A 2500-nucleotide genomic window follows, 5' to 3' on the forward strand; every position below is an offset into this window, starting at 1 on the left:
GTTATTGAGGGGATGTACAAGAGATGTTGTGGTGATGTTTGAGGAAGGGGAAATAAATATTTTGGATGGGGGTGAATGGGGATTGGGGGGGGGCGGTGATTGTGGTGATGGGAATGGGGGGGAGAGAAGAGATAGTGAGAATAATTAACAAATTATCTAAATAACTAACATAAAAACCTTCCCCCCCCCCCAACCCCCACCCCCCACCCCCCCCCTTCCAACAGTGGATTAGCTAATCCCCCTCACTGGATTAACACACCACAAACTACATCCTTGAGGGTATAAACTAATCCCTCATGCTAACACCATTCAAGTCCAATCAGAGCCTTTGATCCACTAACCTGTGTTAGGGGGGGCTACCCCAAGCTCATCCCGACCCCAAAACCCCCAATTTTTCTCCCCCTAGACAGCATAGTATGATATAAACGGGATCACCATAGCCCGTGCTGCTTGGAACGTTTGTTCCGAGTAGCTGAATCTAAGAGAGCAACAGTGTGATACAACCTCCTCTCCTGAGCTCTCAAACTGAGCTCTGGGCTCACTTACTTGGGGTCATTGGGAGCCCCGATAAGCATGATGACCTTTGACCTTTCTGGGTGCTCTTGTGACCGGACCCGAAGGTCTAATGACCTCCTGGAGAGGCTGTTATTCTTATGTTCTTTGTTGGGTCCATTTATTGTTTTGTTATCATTTTTCTTTCGCTTCTTTCATTTCCCTTCGGCTTCATTCACTCGCCGTCTCTTTTGCTCTATAATTGCTATCTCATGACTTGAAGAATGTCTGGAACGACTTGAAGAACGTCTGGAACGACTTGAAGAACGTCTGGAACGACTTGAAGAACGTCTGGAACGACTTGAAGAACGTCTGGAACGACTTGAAGAACGTCTGGAACGACTTGAAGAACGTCTGGAACGACTTGAAGAACGTCTGGAACGACATGAAGAACGTCTGGAACGACATGAAGAACGTCTGGAACGACTTGAAGAACGTCTGGAACGACTTGAAGAACGTCTGGAACGACATGAAGAACGTCTGGAACGACATGAAGAATGTCTGGAACGACTTGAAGAACGTCTGGAACGACTTGAAGAATGTCTGGAACGACTTGAAGAATGTCTGGAACGACTTGAAGAATGTCTGGAACGACTTGAAGAATGTCTGGAACGACTTGAAGAATGTCTGGAAGTGGCTTGGATTACCACTAGGAGTTAGCGACCATTTTGTCCTCATCTTTTACCTTGTAGTTAAATTAAAAGCGACGGACACAGGTCAAGAGGTCAGCGGTCAAGGAGTCAGAGGTCAAGGAGTCAGAGGTCAAAGGGTCAGAGGTCAAGGAGTCAGAGGTCAAGGGGTCAGAGAAGGGAGAGTAAGAGGACATATATGGTCACTACATGAGAGTAAGAGACTACCATCAACGTGAGTGACAGGCAGGAGTGACAGGCAGGAGTAACAGGGGAAGAGCCAAGAGAATACCTCTCTAGCGAGAGTCAGAGAGTGACGGTGAGGGACGCTTAGAGTAACAAGTGGAGTGCCTTAAGGATCGGTGCTAGGACGAAGTGCCAGGAGACTAGATGGAAGGAGTGCCAGATGGGGAACTACCTCCCTGTAACGACTACCGAGACCTGTGAGTGGATATAAAACCAAGCCTGACACCTGGGGCCAGATTCACAAAAGCAGTTACGCAAGTACTTACGAACCTGTCCATCTTTTGTCAATCTTTGGCGGCTTTGTTTACAGTTATTAAACAGTTTATGAGCTCGGAAGCACCAGGAGGCTGTTTATAACAATAACAACAGTTGATTGGCAAGTTTACATGTTTGTAAACTGTTTAATAAATGTAACCAAAGCCGTCAAAGATTGAGGAAAGATGTACACGTTCGTAAGTGCTTGCGTAAGTGCTTCGTGAATCTGGCCCGTGTACTATAAGATATCATCAACAACTCGAGAAAAAGGTCACGATATCCTCCAGGAAGATGATGTCGAAACATTTAGGTCACTGTACACCAACTATGTGAGACCTGACAGCTGAGTGGACAGCGCTTCGAACTCGTAGTCCTGAGGTTCCGAGTTCGATCCCCGGTGGAGGCGGAGACGAATGGGCAAAAAGATTCTTTCACCTTGATACCCCCTGTCACCTAGCAGTAAATAGGTACCTGGGAGTTAGACAGCTGCTACAGGCTGCTTCCTGTGGTGTATGAAAAAAAAAGTTAGTAGTTAGTACCAGTTGAATGACAGTTGAGAGGCGGGACCAAAGAGCCAGAGCTCAACCCCCGCAAACACAACTAGGTGAGTACAACTAGGTGAGTACACACACACACACACATACACACACACCCACACACACACACCCACACACACACACACACACACACACACACACACACACACACACACACACACACACACACACACACACACACACACACCCACACACACACACACCCACACACACAAACACACACCCACCCACACACACACCCACACACACACACACACACAC

General features: G+C 47.4%; 1 protein-coding gene across 1 annotated transcript in view; it reads left to right on the forward strand.

Annotated features, from left to right (window-relative positions):
• LOC138363651 (putative golgin subfamily A member 6-like protein 3) overlaps positions 1–1212 on the forward strand; it is a 2095-nt gene extending 883 nt beyond the window's left edge. The window contains exon 2 of the mRNA XM_069323025.1: positions 776–1212. Coding sequence (XP_069179126.1) covers positions 776–1212 — 437 coding nt within the window. The remainder of the gene's footprint in view (positions 1–775) is intronic.
• Positions 1213–2500: the final 1288 nt, after the last annotated feature.

The sequence above is a fragment of the Procambarus clarkii genome, chromosome 11, assembly GCF_040958095.1.
Source record: "Procambarus clarkii isolate CNS0578487 chromosome 11, FALCON_Pclarkii_2.0, whole genome shotgun sequence".
Lineage (NCBI taxonomy): Eukaryota > Metazoa > Arthropoda > Malacostraca > Decapoda > Cambaridae > Procambarus > Procambarus clarkii.